The sequence below is a fragment of the Aquarana catesbeiana genome, linkage group LG05 (genome assembly GCF_042186555.1).
Source record: "Aquarana catesbeiana isolate 2022-GZ linkage group LG05, ASM4218655v1, whole genome shotgun sequence".
NCBI classification, from domain to species: domain Eukaryota; kingdom Metazoa; phylum Chordata; class Amphibia; order Anura; family Ranidae; genus Aquarana; species Aquarana catesbeiana.
In genome coordinates, this window is record NC_133328.1 from 590,689,381 (window position 1) to 590,707,317 (window position 17,937).

General features: G+C 42.3%; 1 protein-coding gene across 1 annotated transcript in view; it reads left to right on the forward strand.

Annotated features, from left to right (window-relative positions):
• Positions 1-17,937, forward strand: part of LOC141145445 (fibrocystin-L-like) — a 265,012-nt gene that overhangs the window by 71,063 nt on the left and 176,012 nt on the right. The window contains exons 15-19 of the mRNA XM_073632157.1: positions 2,370-2,458; positions 7,263-7,422; positions 10,422-10,554; positions 11,989-12,132; positions 13,019-13,176. Coding sequence (XP_073488258.1) covers positions 2,370-2,458; positions 7,263-7,422; positions 10,422-10,554; positions 11,989-12,132; positions 13,019-13,176 — 684 coding nt within the window. The remainder of the gene's footprint in view (positions 1-2,369; positions 2,459-7,262; positions 7,423-10,421; positions 10,555-11,988; positions 12,133-13,018; positions 13,177-17,937) is intronic.

A 17,937-nucleotide genomic window follows, 5' to 3' on the forward strand; every position in this document is an offset into this window, starting at 1 on the left:
TGGTAAACGTTGATGGACAGCCATTTTTAGGTCTCTCCAGAGATGCTCAATTGGGTTTAAGTCAGGGCTCTGGCTGGGCCATTCAAGAACAGTCACGGAGTTGTTGTGAAGCCACTCCTTCATTATTTTAGCTGTGTGCTTAGGGTCATTGTCTTGTTGGAAGGTAAACCTTCGGCCCAGTCTGAGGTCCTGAGCACTCTGGAGAAGGTTTTCATCCAAGATATCCCTGTACTTGGCCGCATTCATCTTTCCCTCGATTGCAACCAGTCGTCCTGTCCCTGCAGCTGAAAAACACCCCCACAGCATGATGCTGCCACCACCATGCTTCACTGTTGGGACTGTATTGGACAGGTGATGAGCAGTGCCTGGTTTTCTCCACACATACCACTTAGAATTAAGGCCAAAAAGTTCTATCTTGGTCTCATCAGACCAGAGAATCTTATTTCTCACCATCTTGGAGTCCTTTAGGTGTTTTTTTTTTAGCAAACTCCATGTGGGCTTTCATGTGTCTTGCACTGAGGAGAGGCTTCCGTCGGGCCACTCTGCCATAAAGCCCCAACTGGTGGAGGGCTGCAGTGATGGTTGACTTTCTACAACTTTCTTCTATCTCCCAGCAAATGGCTGCAATATAACAAAGAGTGAAATATTTAAGGAGGTTTGAATACTTTCCGTCCCCACTGTATGTGCATGTTTAGGCATGTCTATGCACATATGTCTGTAAATGATGTCAGTAAGCCCCTCTCCTAATGCAGGTTTGGTGCATTTTTCATGACTTTCATGACCACGTGACTTTCGTGGTCTGTGACGTAACGCGTGGGAGGAGCCAGTGATGAGCACTGCTGGGACGAGCTACTAGCACGGCAGCAGCTGCTTTTCTAGTCTCGCTCGTAAGCGGCTGTTTGCATCCTTTATGCAGAATAACATTGGGTCTATGTGAGTGCACCACTGTGATTACTACCCTCTGTTGTCCAGTTCTGTGCATTGCGCAATGATATTTTTTGTTTACTTTGCATGATTCATCTGGTTGCTGAGATTGCTACAATTGAATCAAAGCGCAAGTTATTATATATACTTGGGAAATGTTACTCTGAAGGCACCGATGAATGGAGTGATTATCATCACATATTTAACCCTTACATCTTGTCAACTAATGAACTATTGGGTTAAACATTAGGATTTGTGTTTAATAACATTTTTCTATTTATAATATTGGCAGCAATTTTTCAACATATCCTTATCACTATGAATTGTCCATAGGAATATTAGCTCATGAGCATCAATACTTGCACACGGATAATTTTATACATATTGTTTTATGGTTTGTGCATGGTTTAACACTTGAATTATTATTATTTGAATCACATGCTATCACATGCTAATTTATGCATGTATGTCTTCGATGGTAAATTTCATTGAGCCCATATACGCATATTTATACATACATCACAAATGTGTTTTTTCACATGCTGTTTTTTCACATGCTATTTTTATGCGATTCTTCATGCAATTTCATGCATGATGATGGTTTGTTGGTTCACACACTGAATCAATTCATCTTATTTATGTAAGGAGGGCTGTGCACGGGACTGTTTACTTAGTTAAGCACTTCAATTATAATATTACATTTATTTGTTTTTACACTTTTTTTTATAGATTCCATCAGTTACTTCCTGTTTTCCAGGCTCGAGATAAGGATGTCATACATCCCAGGAGTCTTCAGGAGAGGAGGAGGGGCTTTCTAAGCTAAGCACTCTTTCCTGCCAGCATGCCTGAGCTAAGTGCAGATGGATTCCAGGACGTAACTGCTACATGAATCATCTGCCCTTACTCAAGATGGCCATGGCCAGAAATGCTAGGGAAGGAAAGGGGGGGGGGGGCGCGGTGTTCAAGGTATTTTCTCAGCAAAATAAAGCATGGAAGCATGGATGGATGGATCAGCTTGCTTTGAATATTCAAAACAAATTAAATAGCCTTTTTGGTTTGTGGTGCTGTTCGCATCTAGGCATCTTGGATCGTGGCCTTGCAATCCCCGTACTTCCAATGGCACCCCAATTGCAGCATGATTTTGTCGCGTTTGTCGCCCGAAGAATCACTGTAAAATTGTGCAAACAGAATCTCGGTGTGCCTGTTACCCAAAATCAGTTCTGTTATGCCATTGCCTTTTTCTGAATGTGTTGGACCCCCTTTGCCAGGTTAGCTGCTGAAAGCTGTAGGTTGAGTGTCAAAAGCTACCCATGCAAAGGATCCCAGAGCCACTTATGTTTCTTTTCTAAAGCATTGTTTGTAACTCTTTTATGGTTTTAATTATTTAACACAAAACCATTAAACTTAAATAAGATTCTAACAAACTACTTTTTTTCCTGTGTCAGGTAAAAGTGGCCTATGGTAGCTATGCAACTTCCTACAGCACATCTTACTATCAGAGATCACAGACTTTCTTACTGCAGAAGGGAAAACCGTAAGTGTGTGTTGATCTGTTAGATCTGGGCATGCAAACAATTTTTTGTAAACCCCATTTTTTTTTTCTTTTTTGATGTCATAATGTAGAGTATAATATTTCCTATCATTTGAGCCCAGTCTTGCCACACAGAGTTAATCCATCTCTGAGCAATCCTCTTTTATTGTTCAGTGAGATAAATCTTGACAAACAGAGAAAAACTTTGTCAAATACTCCCCCTTGCTGTGAGTGACAGGTAATTTACATCTCGTGCACTGGCCTAAGACATGCATTACTTTTTAATTTCCTCCCCCACTCCTTTCTTCAGCAGCTCTGCAAGGATTGGTTGTTCCACACCTCAGCATTATTTGGCATGCTGAAGTCATGTGGTTACTTTCCTGTCTTTTCACTGGATGTTAGAGATCATAGCAGAAGTTCAGTGTAAGAAATACACAGGAGAAAATGCATATTGACAAGGGGAGTGTAGAGGTGGGCGGGGAGTCTACTGACATCACGACTCCACCCACTGAGCTCCAGAAAACAGACCCACCCACAGAATCTGCAGTTTTTCGGGTCTAATAACAGACAGAGGGGAGACATTTGACAGATAAAGATACATGTAGGAGGCATGTATATCCTTATAGATAACCCCTATGGCAGTACTTTAGAAAGGATGACATTGGGTTTACATCCACTTTAAGCTCAGTTTAGAATTTGTTACATGTATTGTACAAGCTTACAGTATATAGATACTTGAGTTTATTTTATCAGGATATTATATCCTGATTTTCCCTGTACAGCTGGACTTATACCGGGAGAGGGAGGGGTCTCAGATGGAGTCGGTCAGGTTCTGGTGTAGTGTACATGTGCTCTACAGCTACACACAAAAGTTTGTGAGAATACTAAATGCGCTGACGTGGATAAAATTATATAAAAAATGTGATTAGTAAGAGATATCCAAATAATATAGCTGCAATTAATTGTAAGTGACAAGTGGATAATTGAGCGTATGTGAATAATTGCGCTGATATTAACCTCTTATTATTGCACCTTGGTGTTTAACTCAATAAGTGATAAAACATAAATGAATATAAATATATATACTAATTGTGAAAAAATCTCCCTAATAATTCACCCTTATAAAACACCTATGAATAAGATACCACAATAATCCTTAATTAAAGTTGCCAAAAAAAATTATAAATGAATAAATTACTTATATGCGCCAACAATAAATACTCAAAAGTTCAACTGATGAATAGATCAAAATAGTGAGTTCAGTGCCGTGACCCTTGAAAAAGTCACGTGTCTGTGATGCAACGCGTCGGGAGGAGGAGCCTGTGACGTTTCCAGCAGTGGCTGTGTGTGAGCACTTGTAATCTACATGCGATCTTGAAACTAGTATCCTAGCATTTAGTACCACTCTGCTGTGAATGCTGCGCAATGGATTTGTTTTCTTTATTTTTCATGCCATGGAAATGAGCTGACAATCAGGAAAAGCATAGTAAACGCCACCGGTGACGGAGTGGTGATAGCGACAGTAAATCTGCTACTATTTTATTTCACAGTAGACTTGGCACTGAACTCACTATTTTGATCAGTTGAACTTTTGAGTATTTATTGTTGGCGCATATAAGTAATTTATTAATTAATAATTTTTTTGGCAACTTTAATTAAGGATTATTGTAGTATCTTATTCATAGGTGTTATAAGGGTGAATTATTAGGGAGATTTTTTCACAATTAGTATATATATTTATATTCATTTATGTTTTATTACTTATTGAGTTAAACACCAAGGTGCAATAATAAGAGGTTAATATCAGCGCAATTATTCACATACACTCAATTATACACACAAAAGTTGCTGAAAATCCAAAAAGAAAAATTATGAGATTTTAACCACTTCAGCCCCGGACCATTTGGCTGCCCAAAGACAAGAGCATTTTGCGATTCGACACTGCGTCGCTTTAACTGACAATTGCACGGTCCTACGACGTGGCTCCCGAACAAACTTGACGTCCCTTTTTTCCTACAAATAGAGCTTTCTGTTGGTGGTATTTGATCACCTCTGCTGTTTTTATTTTTTGCGCTATAAACAAAAAAAGAGCGACAATTTTGAAAAAAAAAAACAATATTTTTTACTTTTTTCTATAATAAATATCCCCCAAAAATATATAAAAAAACGATTTCTTTCCTCAGTTTAGGCCGATATGTATTCTTCTACATATTTTTGGTTAAAAAAATTGCAATAAGCGTTTATTGTTTAGTTTGCGCAAAAGTTTTAGCGTCTACAAAATAGGGGATTGTTTAATGGCATTTTTATTAATAGTTTTTTGGAATGAGGAATGCTATGAATTACACAAGGAATTGAAAGAGAATATATTTAAAGTGAGCTCCAGTCTCATCCCAGAAAAATTAAAAGTCAGCAGCTACAAATACTGTGGCTTTTAATATAAGGACACTTACCTGTCAAACGATCCAGTGTTGTCCTTACCCGAGCCAATTCCAGTGGCGGCCCGTCTATTGGGGTGCCCGGGTGCCGCCCCCCTCTCTCCTCGCCACCCTATTCATATGTCCAGCCCTTTTCGGGTCACCGGGCGCATGAATTACAGTGGCCAGGTTTTTTTTAAGCACCTGATTAGAGCCATAGGCTCTAATAGGCTTCAAAATAGGGTGGACTCAGGACACTGAGGATGCCCACGGAGCCCACCCAAGTGTGTTGCAACACTGATCCTCCTCCCGGCTTGGCTGAAAGGACAGGCGATCCTATTGGATGCCTAGGAGGAGTGGAAGACAGCAGAAGCGAGGAGGAGAAGAGCCATCTGGTCCCCGCTGATGCCTGGATGCCCGGTCCCCGCCGCTGCTCCATGTATGCCCAGATCCCTGCCGCCTAGATGGGGTAAGTGCCGGTGGACCAACTGGTGGACAGCGGTGATGGGGGATTTGAGTTGCAGCAAGGGGGGTTTGGTTGTTTGCCGCCCCCCCAAACAAAAAACCACCAACCGCCACTGGCCGATTCTTCAAGCAGCTTCAGGTGCAGGCACCAGCATCTTAAGTAAAGGAAACCGACAGTGAAGCCTTGAAGCTTCGCAGCCAGTTTCTGCTGCGCATGTGCGATCCGTGCTGGACTTTGTAAATAATCCCGCAGTCTTCTGGTAACTGTGATGTGTCCCAGAAGGCTGCGGGGAAAGGAGAAGAGGCTGAACTTCCGCTCAGATCACTGCAGTTCCTGTCAAAACCCCCACCCACATCCCCAAAAACTTCCAATGAATAAAGAGGAAAAGGATAGGGGGAGGGAGGTGGAGGATGCAAAAAAGTGGAAAATACCCTTTTGGGTGAAGTCCTACTTTAAGAGAGCCCCGGATAGTGATGGAACCTGGACTGGACCAGATCTTCCCGTGGTATCTAAAACAAAAAAAGTTTTTGGCTTCAGTAAAGTATACTCTGCGTTTAGCCCTGGTGCAGGAGATTTAGACGTTTAGGTTGCGGCGGAAGGCACAGGCACACCATCCACCCCTGCTGCTGGCAGCCTGTAAAACTGTATGAGAGGCTAAAAGCTTCTGTAGCTGGACAGGGCTAAATGGTGCACTGAGGGGTACTAACGTATAGGGCAGTATGCCTAAAACTCTCGTAAACTGGGATTGCACTTAGACACCAGCAGAAGTAGTTAAAGAGGAACTGCAGTCTGCTCACATAATTTGCAATAAAAACATCTTTGCCAATCTGAAGCTTCCCTCCAACCACTTTGCATATTATTTTATACATACTGTGATTCTGTACTTGCCAAATATGCTGCAGAAATCTCCCTCCACTGAGTCTGGCTGCATTTATTTTAACTGTGGGCAGTTGAAGCTGCTGCCTGTTCACTTCCTGGATTTACACAGACACACAAGGGCACACCTCCGGCTCTGCAGCCCTGCATCTCTCATTGGCCCTCTTATGACTCATCCCCCCTCCCTTCCTGGCAAACTCTCATGAGAGTGAGAGAGGGAGCTGTGCATGATGTCATAAGCCTAGGCTTTTTACCAGACAAGAAACAGGAAGTGAGCTGTATAAGGTATTTACTGGCAGGAAAAGAGATGTTTTACTATCCAAAGTTAAAACAACAACAAGGGCAGAAGATTTAATAGATGGAAAGTTTAAAAAATGACTGAAGGTCCACTTTAAAGTGCATCTAAACCCAAAACCAAAATTATAATATATTGTAACTTACTGGTCCTTAGGTGTGGTGGCTGCATTTGTTTTCCTTTTTTCAGGCTTTTTTTTCCCTTTGCCTTCACTTGGTGATTCTGCCAGTATTCTCTCCTGATTTGGATTTCAAACACCCTTCCCCCCCTTCATTACCAGTACATGGGGGGGGTGGGGTTGTAATTCGCATTGCTGAGAATGCTTCCAGTAAACAGGAAGCCAGACACCAGATTGCTAGGAAGAGCAACGGGTATTTTTTTGCACTGGTAGAAAATGTGCTTAGGCTGAAAAAAAAAAACAAATACAGTCAACAAATCTAAAGACGGGTAAACTGTAATATATTACATTTTTTGTTTGTTGGATTTAGATACATGTTACCTATACTATGCATAGTGGGGTATCAGAAAGCTATGGGATCTTTGAAGGTTATTAATCTGTCTAAACCATGCAATAAACTGTGTGTAGGGTGTACAGAGGGAAATTCTTCATCCTGGTATCTTATTGTCTTTACATCTAGGTCACCCTGGGCCCTGAGTAGCCTTCCCTGAACACAGAACCAATGGAGTAGGGCAGACTCAGATGTTATACCTTTACAGACTCAAACTGTCTAACCCTGTGTTTTGTATGCTTTTTAGTTGTTACATGGAAGTCTACATCCAGAATTGGTACGGTCCTTCAGCCATTGATGTGGGTCTATACCAACGCAAAAGCTCATACACCCGCGATCAAACTCCTGATGCAGTGAATGATATCCAGAACATAGATTCTCACGTTGATACAGTTTTGGAGCAGCAGGTGATTATTCTGAAATGTAATTTCAGTGTTTTATAAATGTTGTTCACATAACAGCCAGGCAACTAGCATTTTCAGAAGGAGAAATTGTCAGTGGAAGCCTCTGTGTTTTAAGCCTCGTACACACGATCGGATTTTCCGCAGACCAAACCTCTGACCTTTGTCCGAAGGGCTTTGGCCCCAAACTTGTCTTGCATACAAACGGCACACAATTGTCGGCCAACAAACATGAACGTAGTGACGTACTATGTGATTATATAGCTCTTTAGCGCCACCCTTTGGGCTCCTTCTGCTCCTTCTGCTAATTTTGTGTTAGTAGAAGTGAGTGTTTATTCGCGCTTTTCATTTCACGCTTTTCAGTTTGTGCTTTTCAGTTCATTTCTGAACGGCCGTTCGTCAACCAGTCATGTTGGGGAATTGGAGGAGATAACGTGGTATTTATTATTGGCCTTGGAGTTATTGCTTTGACCCAAGTCCAGTCCAGGAACAGGAGGAGGAGGATTTCTTGGACCAAAAATTGGTTGCTTTATTAATCGTGACCAATTAAGTCAAGAGCATACTGGATTTCTGAAAGATCAATAGGTATTTGCTGTACTTGCAGTGTTTTTAAAGAGACACAGTTCGTAGAAATCTGCATTTACTGAAAAGATTATATATATATATATATATATATATATATATATATATATATATATATATATATATATATATATATAGTATCTCACAAAAGTTAGTACACCCTTCACATTTTTGTAAATATTTTATTATCCCATTACCTTTACCCAAAGCTACTTTAGCAAGGCAGTGGTCATCTTTGAGGTGTGTCTGGGGTCATTATCATGTAATACTGCCCTGTGGCCCAGTCTCCCAAGGGAGGGGATCATGCTCTGCTTCAGTATGTCACAGTACATGTTGGCATTCATGGTTCCCTCAATGAACTGTAGCTCCTCAGTGCAGGTAGTACTCATGCAGCCCCAGACCATGACACTCCCACCACCATGCTTGACTGTAGGCAAGACACACTTGTCTTTGTACTCCTCACCTGGTTGCCACCACACACGCTTGACACCATCTGAACCAAATAAGTTTACCTTGGTCTCATCAGATCACAGAACATGGTTCCAGTAATCCATGGCCTTAATCTGCTTGTCTTCAGCAAACTGTTTGTGGGCTTTCTTGTGCATCAACTTCAGAAGAGGCTTCCTTCTGGGACGACAGCCATGCAGATAAATTTGATGCAGTGTGCGGCGTATGGTCTGAGCACTGACAGGCTGACCCCCCACCCCTTCAAACTCTCTAAATGTTTTGCAGCCAGTTGTCATCCATCCCACACCATCAATGTCATACCTTATGGGGAGTTTATTCCAGCCAAACGAAACTGTTCAACAGACTCAGCCTTTGAGCTGGAATGCAAGGTCATTTATCAGCGCTTATTGGACCGAGGTTATAACGAGTCTGTTATATACCAAGGACTGGAAAGGGTTTTGATAATGGACAGAGAGGAATTACTATCAAATAAGCCTAAAACCAAGAGAGAGCATAAAAATAAAAAATAAGAATAAACCTTACAACTCTAGAAATAGAGGAACTGGCAAACCTATTATTATCACCGGCAGTTGGAGCTCATTAGATTATATCCAATAAGGCAAAGTGATGTGAAGGCAAGTAGAATGGCTTAAGCAGGTCAGTAATACTCCTTGAAGTGTTTTAGGTAAAGGTGTCTATGTACAGCGTCTTATAGAAATGCAGTAAAATGTTCCCAAGGATAAGGTGTCTGTACACAGTGTTCAATTAAAGTAACCAAAGAAGGATTCACCAATGACTGGACCGGATAGACTCCTCGGGGACAGCGACCCTTGAATAGATGTCCTTCGGAAAGGCTAACAGAGTTGACCCACAGCTGCGGACGATCGTAGTGTTGATCTGATGGGTTGGTGCCGCGTGGATGTCTGATGAACAGCAAGCAGAGTTAGGCCCTCAGAAGCCGGGTTTGAATCACTTGATCCCCGCTTGGTAGGCTGCAGCCTCTTCTCTCAGCCACAGAGAGGTGTGCACTCGGCTAGGCCCAGGAAGAAGAGATTGCGGGCGGATCCGCTGGCTTTTTTATAGTTCCTCTCAGAGCTCCTCATGTTGTACCCAGGGATCCCTGGGATGTGTAGTCCTGTGTAATATCACAGAATTGCCAATCTGAAAGACTACCAGTCCCACAATCCTTTTGGTTGGGCTCACAGATATGATGACAGTGTAGGTATGGCAGTTTATATATAGGTACACTGCTCCAGCTTGAATGTAAGTAGGTACTGCCTGTAGAATCCCCATGGAATCTGGAAATCACTGTGGTAGGCATCACTATTACAGTGATCTCCACTAGCTTCTGGATCCCATGCCGTGTCCCTTCCCCATACCTCACAACTTTCTGAGATGGAAATGAGGGACACCTGTTAGCAAAAGTATGTAGGCATAGGAAACACCTCCTTGCCACACCACCTTAAAGGAGAATTGTACACAAAAAATGATTACGTAAACCCACAAGTGCTCTTTTACTACTACTGCTATTCCTTTATATTATTGGCTTTTGGAATTTACAAATGCAGCAATGTAGACATTGAATGAAAGGTTTAGCACCGGGAAACACTTTTTGATAGCTAAATAGTGCATTTTATGTACAACTATAAAGATCAGACCAAAATGAGGGGCAGATAAGGAGGAAAGAGCGACAGATGGACTTTGTTCCAAATCAGGGACAGTCCTTCGAAATCAGGGACAGTTGGGAGCTATGCTTCCATGCTGCATTGTGAACCCAGGTAGTCACTCCCTTGGCATGGGCGCCATTCAGGGAACACTTTTCATGTTCTCATTGAATGCAAAGCACTCTCTGATTTGGGATGAGGTGGAGAGGCGGGGCGGTGATGTATATTTTAGGCACAAATTACACAAGATAGTGTTTTTGGCGTTAACATTATATTGACCTTTTTGTTGTGTTTTGTACTTTTTTCTCTCAGGTTATTACCTTACAAAATTGGAACACAACCCAGCAAGCAGTAAATGCAGTTCAGTCAATTACAGTCACTAAAAATTGTATCGGTCCATGTCCAGACATGTATTACAAACTCATCTTTGGGGCAGAAGAAACCGGTAAAAATGTTATGGCGTATAATAATCATTTAAAACATGCGGGATGTTTGAAATCTTGAACTATCTTCCTATGATGACTATACAGCTTTAACCACTCATCTTCCAGAGCCATTTTTCGATTTAGTTAAATCCCCCAAACACTATATCTTTTTTAAAAGCAAAGATTCTGGAGAATTAAAATGGTGGTAGTTGCAATACTTTTATATTACATGATATTAGCGCACATGTTTATCAAATGCACATTTTTAGTTAGCAAAACAATTTTAGTGCACAGAAATACAAAATATTACTCAATTCTTTGTAAAATATAAATATGAGGTTACGATGAGTAAATAGACACCCAACATGTCAAGCCTTAGGCCGGGTCCACTTATGTACAGCCGTGGTTCTAAACATAGGGTCCAGTGCGTTCCTGTTCGCTAGCTCAGGTGCAAATCACGTCTGAATTTTTACCTAAATTCGCACCTAAACCGGACCCAAACATGCACAGGACACCTGTGCAAGCCGACTATATTGAGAGCCGGTCACACTCGCACGTCATGCGAATTGGATGCAGTGAAACCCGCATCCAATTCGCACATATGTGAACCCAGCCTTAAAAGCATTTACAGGGTATAAAATTATAGTTAACCGTGAATGATGGCCCTATAATTATTGCTTTCATCACAACAATCATAGCTATATATTACATGTAGCACAATCCACATTTTTGTACATAGGTGCTCCTGCATTTATGTTCTTATATGTGTAATTTTCCTGCAATGAAAATCACTCTATGAATAGAGGCGAAGGACCTTGCATTCATTCGCCCATCCTCCAGCACTTTTCATTGCAGGAAGCAATATTGTACCTTTTGTGAATAGAGGAGGGAGGAGGAAAGCATTGGCATAGTGGACACTTTTGATAAAGACTGTTATGTTACTGCAGTGAAACAACTTATTTTAATAAAGGCCTATTTTTTATGCAACCTCGCTGCCCCCCCCCCCCCAAAAAAAATATTATAACACCAATATCCAGGTAAAGCCTGGTACACATGGCCATCATTCGGCATCCGACTGGTGTGTTCTGGCGGGGGGGTGGGGGTGGGGGGGGCAATCCCCCGCAGTCCCCATCTCATGCACAATATTCACATTTAGAATACTTTACTAATCCCACCAGGGCATTAACTATGGGTTATTTGCTTATCCCAGAGTTCAGCTTTAACCAGACATCCAATTCTTAGGTCCTTTCCAGTTTGGCCCGGGGCAGATGAGATTAGTTTCTGAATATTTATGGATGTTTGACCATTGGTGGAATTATTTCCTCCAAAACCAAGTAGAAGCCCACTAATAGTATGATGTCATTAACTAGATCTCAAGTATAAGAAACAGAATATTTTTTTACCGTTTTTATACATTTCTATAATATTTTATTGTTTCATTTTATTTTTTCTAGCTCTGTTGTCAGCTGATGCAAGTGCTGCCGATGTTCAGTCGGCATTAAATAATCTGCTGTCTATACAGCCAGATACAGTCAGTGTGATTATGGAAACGAATGACACCCAGAATGTGTATACAGTGACCTTCAATTCAAAAAGAGGTGCGATATTATTAGACACATCATGAGAATAAACCCTTTATATAATTATACCTGAAATTAAGACTTTTGCTTTTATTCACCTTGAGCATAGACCTTCATATGATAGAACTTTATTCACTAATCTGCTTACTCTTAAACTGTCCCAATTTTGGTGGAATGGTTCCATCTCTGTCCATTCTACAGGTGGGAATCTTTTTCTCCTATCTTTTATATTTTGTTTCTTCATCTTTTTCTTTTCATTTTAGACTAGGGTAGCTATGTTCATATCATAGGACCATGCCTATTTTCAAGTATTTTTTTTTGGTTATTTGTGAGTTCTCTAGGGCAATGGTTTTCAATCACTGGGCTACAGCTTCCGTTCTCCTAGTCCTCCAGGCAGCTGCAGATCCCTTAACCTCCTACAGTGCCTCCCAGCTCCTGTATTGCCTCCCTTAGTGGGCCACAGTGTCCCCAGACCCTCTGAAAGCCATCAGCCTCCACAGTGACCCCAACCCCCCACTGTGCCCCCCAACCTGCTGCAGAGATTCCAGTCCTCCACAATGCCCTGACCTCCAACAGTGTCACACTGTATCCTCCAACCCAACATGGAGGAACCCCTGAAAAAACTTTCTGGTCTCTGGAAAACCCTACCAATACACACAGCTCACAGTACATTTGAGGTTAATGGGAAGAATACCCTCTTTACAGATCACTAATATATCATTGGTATCAGTGGTTACTTATCTTAGTTTCTTATTAGTCAGAACTTGCTCATTGCTCAAGGAACCTCTAGCAACCCTTGGAGGAACCCAATGGGACCAATGTAACTATGCCATAAAACCCATACCTAGAATTCAGCTTTAAGCCTACTTGTTAAATGTTTTCTTTCTGCTGTTACAATCCACAGGAGAGTTCCCGTTGCTTTCATATGACATTTTGTATGGAAGCAATATGACTGTGAATATTGCAGAGGAAACAAAAGGTGCCGCAGACATGAAAACCTTCACACTGGTGTGGGACAATGTTTATTCCAAAGCCATACCTAGAAATGCATCAGCTGCAGAGGTAGGTTGAATACATATACATGAGATGTTGATTTAAATATGTGAAAATGTAACATACTTCCACTTTGCTCTTATCTCTCTCTTTCCTTGTCCTCTGGGTTGAGGTAAAATAACATACCAACCTATCCAGTGATTCCAGTGCTGTCCTGCCATCACACATAGGGTCCAGCACCAGCATTTTATTTGCTAACAATATCAGGAGCCTTTCTGTCTCTTCTGGTTCCTAGGAGTTACCGACTGATGACACTCCACTGCGCATGCACAGTGTGTTCTACATATCCCAAGGCCTCCAGGGATGTGTGACATGGCTATCCCAAGGGCTTTAGTCTGACATGTCATTCTTGCCTAGGTGAGAAAGGAGGAAGCAAGGATTGCACTCTGAAAAAAATGGGTTGTTTTGCAGTTAATGAAAGAGTAGGGGAGGAGTAAACCACTTTAAAGGTGGTGGGTACCTAAGTTCTCATTTTTTAACCACTTTAATACCAGGCACTTATGCACCTTCCCACCCAGACCAATTTTCAGCTTTCAGCGCTCTCATACTTTGAATGAAAATTACTCAGTCATGCTACACTGTATCCAAACAAAATGTTTATCATTTTCTTCTCACAAATAGAGCTTTCTTTTGGTGGTATTTAATCACCACTGGGTTTTTTACTTTTTGCGATATAAGCGAAAAAACAGCGAAAATTTTGAAAAAAAACACACTTTTTTTTTAGTTTCTATTGTAAAATTTTGCAAATAAGTAATTTTTCTTCATACATTTTTGCCAAAATTTATACTGCTACATATCTTTGGTAAAAATAACCCAAATTAGTGTACATTATTTGGTCTTTGTGAAAGTTATAGAGTCTACATACTATGGTGCCAATCACTGAAAATTGATCACATCTGATCACACCTGATGTACTGAAGGCCTATCTCATTTCTTGAGACACTAACAAGCCGGGAAAATACAAATACCTCCCAAATTACCCCTTTTTTGAAAGTAGACAGTCCAAGACAGTCCAAGGTATTTACTAAGAGGCATGGTGAGTTTTTTGAAGTTGTAATTTTTTTCCCACAATTCTTGGGAAAATTAAGATTTCTTTTTTTCACAAACTGGTCATAATAACAGGTTATTTCTCTCACACAGCATATGCATAATTGCAACTACACCCCAAAATACATTCTGCTACTCCTCCTGAGTATAGCAATACCACATGTGTGAGACATTGAAGTAGCACTTTCATGCGTTCTACAAATAAATTACACATATCCTTTCTCAATCACCTATTACACTTTTGAAGGCCCTGGAGTACCAGGACAATGGAATTATCCACAAAATGACCCCAACACATCCCAACGTATAATCTATGAGGCATAATGAGTCTTATGAATGGTTCAATTTTTTCCAGAAGGTTTTGGAAAAAGTGGAAAAAAAATGAAAATGCATTTTTTTTACACAAAGTTGTCAATTTATAAGATATTTCTAACACATAGCATGTACGTAGCAAAAATGACTCCCCAGAATGCATTCCTCTACTCCTCCTGAGTATGGCAATACCACAGGTGTGAGACTTTTACACAGCCTGGCCACATACAAGGGCCCAACATTGAAGTAGCACTTTCAGGCGTTCTACAAGCATAAATTGCACATCTCATTTCTCAACCACCTATTACATTTTTGAAGGCCCTGGAGCACCAGGACAATGGAATTGTCCACAAAATGACCCCATTTTGTAAAGAAAACACCCCAACGTATAATCTATGAGGCATAATGAGTCTTTTGAACGGTTCATTTTTTTCCAGAAGTTTTTGGAAAATGTGGAAAAAAAATGAAAATGCATTTTTTTACACAAAGCTGTCCCTTTATAAGATATTTATAACGCATAGCATGTACATAGCAAAAATGACACCCCAAAATACATTCTGCTACTCCTCCTGAGTATGGCGATACCACATGTGTGAGACTTTTACACAGCCTGGCCACATACAGAGGCCCAACATCCAAGTAGCACCTTCAGGCATTCTAGCAGCATTAATTACACATATCATTTTCTGACTATCGATCAAATTTTTGAAGGCCCTTCACACACATAGCAGGTAAATACCAAACAACAGAAGATTACCTGTGGTTTTAGAAGTGCAGTGGTCCACAGAGGAGAGCATCGGTCCAGGTATCAGGCAGGAATGAGGTCAGCGACAGCAAAAGCAATCATCCAGGCAGCAGGCAGGGATACTGTCCATAGATCGTACAGGCAGAGATACTGTCAGCACAGCCAGAGCACAGCCAGAGCACAGCACAGGTCCAGGTAGCATGAAGAGGTGTCCCGGCAGAAATACTGTCCAAAGTCAGTAGAGGCAGCAGGCAGATATATGGTCAACACAGCCAAAGTATTGGTCCAAATAGCAGGAAGAAACATGGTCCATAATATCATGGGTCATTACAGGCAGCAATATGGTCAGCACAGCCAAAGTATTGGTCCAGGCAGCAGGAAGGACCATCAAGCTTAGGGCCAGGGGGACAGGGGTAGAGGCTTCTCCAACCTAAATCGCTTTGAAGCCTCTGGGCAACCAGACCCTGTTCTGGGAGCACAGGAAATTAAAAACTGTTTTTTAGATGGCCAAAAGATCAGTCCAAGTGGCAGGCAAAAACTTGGTTGATTAACAGGCCAAGGTCGGTGCACGTGGAAGTCAGAAACATGGTTTAAATCTGCAGGCAGAGGCATCGTCTGTAAACAGGCTGAGGTTGGTGCACGTGGAAGTCAGAAACGTGGTTTAAATCGGCAAGCAAAGACATTGTCGGTACACAGGCCAGGGTCAGTTAATTAACATGGTAGCAGGCAAATGGGGAAATGGCGGTCTGTTAATAATAAGGGGAACGATGCACAGGCCAGGTTGAGAGGGACATTGGGGACAATAATAGCTGGTATCTCTTCTTACTCCTCCTCTGCTGCATACACGCCATTTCTTTTGGCGTCTTCTTCCAGATTCTGTGGGGGGGAATGCTATAGGGAAAGTGTTGCTAGTGAAGTCGACTCACACTATTAGAGCGAATGCTTCCTGGGGCAGGACCTTGTTGGTAAATGAGGGCAGTAACGATATCTTCAATATACTTGAGGTAGGTGATTTGTTGGTTTTGAGTTGCTTTTTGGTAGCAGACAAATGAATTAAAAAGGGCCATGTGAAATAGGTGAAACACACATTTCTTGTACCAATAACGGGACTTTCTGGTTGATAAATAGGGCTGTAGCATCTGATCATTTAAATCCACCCTCCCACATACATATTTTAGTCGTGGACACATTTGAGCTTTACAATGGGGCCGCGTCTTCTTTGGATCTTCACCATGGTGTCATTGTGGATGGTAGAGAGGATGTGGACATCTTTCTTGTCCCTCCACTTCATGGCCAACACCTCCTTGTTCCTCATACAGTAGGTGACCGCAATATTGTGTCAATCTCGCTGCATTTATCGGCGAGATCTGACACCTGCGAGCCCCGTCGCGGGAGCCAGTGCCGAGATGGCTCGCTTATCGGGAAAGGAAAACTTTTTTGCTGACAGCTGTCTGGTATGAATCCTGAGGGGGAACACAGTGCAAATTTTAAATGAAAAAAACGGTGTGGGTTCCCCCCAGGGATAAGGGGGCGTGACCCCAGAGTCCCTGCGCATGCTGGGACCGTGACGTCACAAGTGGGCAGAAGAAGAGAAGAAGAGAAGAAGAGAAGAAGAGACGAGACAGCGGCGACAAGACAGCGGCGACAAGACAGTGGCAGCAGACCCCCCCGCTGGCAAAAGAGCTGGAAGAAGATAGCGGAGGGGCCCGGGAGAAGAGGCTGAAAACCGGGAGAAGTCGGAAGAAGACCCCCCCGAAGTCGGAAGAAGACCCCGGAGCTGCCTAATAAATTACTCTTAAAACCTGTGTACTGTGTTTTTTTATTGACACTTTTTTTCCTAGGTGAATGGGTAGGGGTACCATGTACCCCATACTCATTCACATAGGGTGGGGGCCCGGGATCTGGGGGCCCCCTTATTAAAGGGGGCTCCCAGGTTCCGATAAGCCCTCCGCCCGCAAACCCCGACAACCAATGGCCAGGGTTGTCGGGAAGAGGCCCTTGTCCTCATCAACATGGGGACAAGGTGCTTTGGGGTGGGGGGGCCCGCAGTGCGCCCCCCCTGCCCAAGGCACCCACCCCCCCATGTTGAGGGCATGCGGCCTGGTACGGCTCAGGAGGGGGGGCACTCGCTTGTCCCCACCGCCTTTCCTGGCCGGCCAGCTGCCAGACAATTTTTCCACTGGTTCCAGTATATGTGGGGCAGTCAAGGGGCTGGAGCTGGGAGTCTTTGCCTTCGTAGATCCAGAATGTGAAGACGTATCCAGTGGCTCGATCACATAATTTATTTAATTTCAGCCCATACCTGGCTCTCTTGTTTGGTATATACTGCTTGAAGTGCAGTCCGCCAGTGAAATGTATGAGGGACTCTTCCACACAAATTTTTTGGTCTGGGATGAAATCTCTAAATCGCTGGGAAAAGGAATTGATTAGGGGGCGTATCTTGTACAATTTGTCGTGGTTGGGATGATCTCGGGGAGGGCACTGTGAATTGTCATTGAAGTGGAGAAAACGCATAATTATTTCGTATCTTGTCCTGGATATGACAATGGAATATATGGGTATGTGTTGGATGGGGTTGGTGGATCAATATGCATGGACTTCGTTCTTTTTTGTAAGCCCCATATTGAAAGTAAGGCCCAAAAATAATTTAAATTCATCCAGTGTGA